This window comes from Rhinatrema bivittatum, unplaced genomic scaffold (assembly GCF_901001135.1).
Source record: "Rhinatrema bivittatum unplaced genomic scaffold, aRhiBiv1.1, whole genome shotgun sequence".
In the NCBI taxonomy this organism is placed as follows: Eukaryota; Metazoa; Chordata; class Amphibia; order Gymnophiona; family Rhinatrematidae; genus Rhinatrema; species Rhinatrema bivittatum.
In genome coordinates, this window is record NW_021821048.1 from 11,391 (window position 1) to 13,285 (window position 1,895).

At 39.7% G+C, this 1,895-nt stretch overlaps 1 protein-coding gene across 1 annotated transcript; it reads left to right on the plus strand.

Moving 5' to 3' along the window:
* The first annotated feature begins 332 nt into the window (after positions 1-332).
* LOC115082396 (atypical chemokine receptor 2-like) lies at positions 333-1,411 on the plus strand. The gene is given in 2 exon segments (XM_029586616.1): positions 333-531; positions 534-1,411. Coding segments are annotated over 2 exon segments (1,077 nt in total).
* The last annotated feature ends 484 nt before the right edge of the window (positions 1,412-1,895 follow it).

Here is a 1,895-nt window from a genome sequence, read left to right on the forward strand (position 1 = left end):
TATGATATCATTGATGAATGTCGGAATATAAAACCATTAAATAAATAAATAAATACAAGAAAGCTGCTGCGTTACCTGTTCTAATGATAAGTGGAGGATTTTAGCTATTGATGCTGAACTTTTCATTGGTGATGAATTAGCTAGAAAATGTTACATAAAAATCTTGTATTCTTAGACACAGATTAATGTTGTAATTATGGTTATGCCAATATAATTTCTTTTTGAGTACCAAACATTTCTTCAGTCTCCAATGAGCCATATTTAATTTTGTCTTTTTTATACTCTAAGTAGAATTGCAACAGAAGGTTGTTTAATAACTTCAACAACAAAAGATGGTGACAACTTCCACAGCTGCCCTTATGTTGCTGGCTAATAATACTGCAAATACAGAAAATTATGACTACTTTGATGATGACTATTCTCAGTTTTTGGTTTGTCAAAAGAAAAGCATCCAGGCATTTGGCAAGGTATTCTTGCCTGTGCTCTACACACTGACATGTATGCTTGGCTTGGTTGGAAACATTCTCCTTTTTACATCTTGATCAAATATGTCAAGAAGAAAAGGATGATGGAGGTATATTTGATGAATCTTGCAGTTTCAGATCTTCTCTTTGTGATCACCCTTCCCTTCTGGTCAGTCTACATAGCTTCAGATTGGGTGTTTGGAAGTGAATTATGCAAAATTGTGAGCGCTGTCTACACCATGAATTTCTACAGTGGCATCATGTTTGTAACCTGCATGAGTTTGGACAAGTACCTTGAGATTGTCCATGCTTGGTCCAATAAAAACTTGAGGACACTTGCAAAAGGCTCTCTTGTCTCCTTAGTCATATGGACTATTTCTATTCTGCTTGCAGTTCCTGATCTTGTCTTCAGTAGGCTGCAGATTCATGATGGAAGACGTTTGTGCTATCCCAATTACGGCGAACAGAATTCAGTCTGGAAGTTACTGCTTAAATTGCTTCAGATTGGGCTAGGCTTCCTACTTCCATTTATATGCTTGGGCTTCTTCTATTCTCGTATAGCTTGTGTCCTGGTCATATATGGATCTCAGACCAAGAAGAGAGCTCTACAGGTTGTCATCACTCTAGTTGCTGTATACTTTGTATTATGGTTCCCTTACAATGTTGTCTTGTTTCTCCATTTTCTGCAAGACCTCCATGTAAATTATGGCTGTGAAACCAGCAAACACATTGACTATGCTATACAAGTGACAGAGAGCCTTGCCTTTACACATTGTTGCCTAAACCCTTTGCTTTACGCATTTGTGAACAAGAGATTCAGGCTCTATATAAATAAGATTTTTTTGGCAGTCTTCAGAAGACGCAATATACTTGTCTATCAATCAGAAACAAATCAGTCTTCTAGCAGACATGCTGAAGAAGAATTGACCTCTATACAAAACCTGTAATAAATGACTGGGACTCCAAAGTCAGCAACAAACCCAGATAATGCTATTTGCCTCCCTTGTATATATTATTCAATGTCATTTTTGTTGTATAGTGCTACATGGCTTTTACAGTGGTTCCTAAATCTAGATTTCAGGATACCAACTATAAATATTCATGAGGCACTTTTACATACATTAGTCCAGGAGTGGGCAACTCTGGTCCTCGAGAGTTACAAACAGGTCAGATTTTCAGGATATCCACAAAGAATATACATGGGAGAGATTTGCATGCACTGCCTCCATTGTATGCAGATATATGTTGCGGTCTCTGCCGCTTCCCCTTCTCTAGCCCTGAACAGTGCCTACCTCCGCTGCTGGAAACGCCGCATTCCGCATGTCCGAGACTGCTGCGGCTCTACCAGTTCCACATGGCGTCCGCCATTGCTTGCCCATCTCCCCGCTGCTTCGCGCGCGAGTGAGGACGCCCACTATGTGCGCACAACTC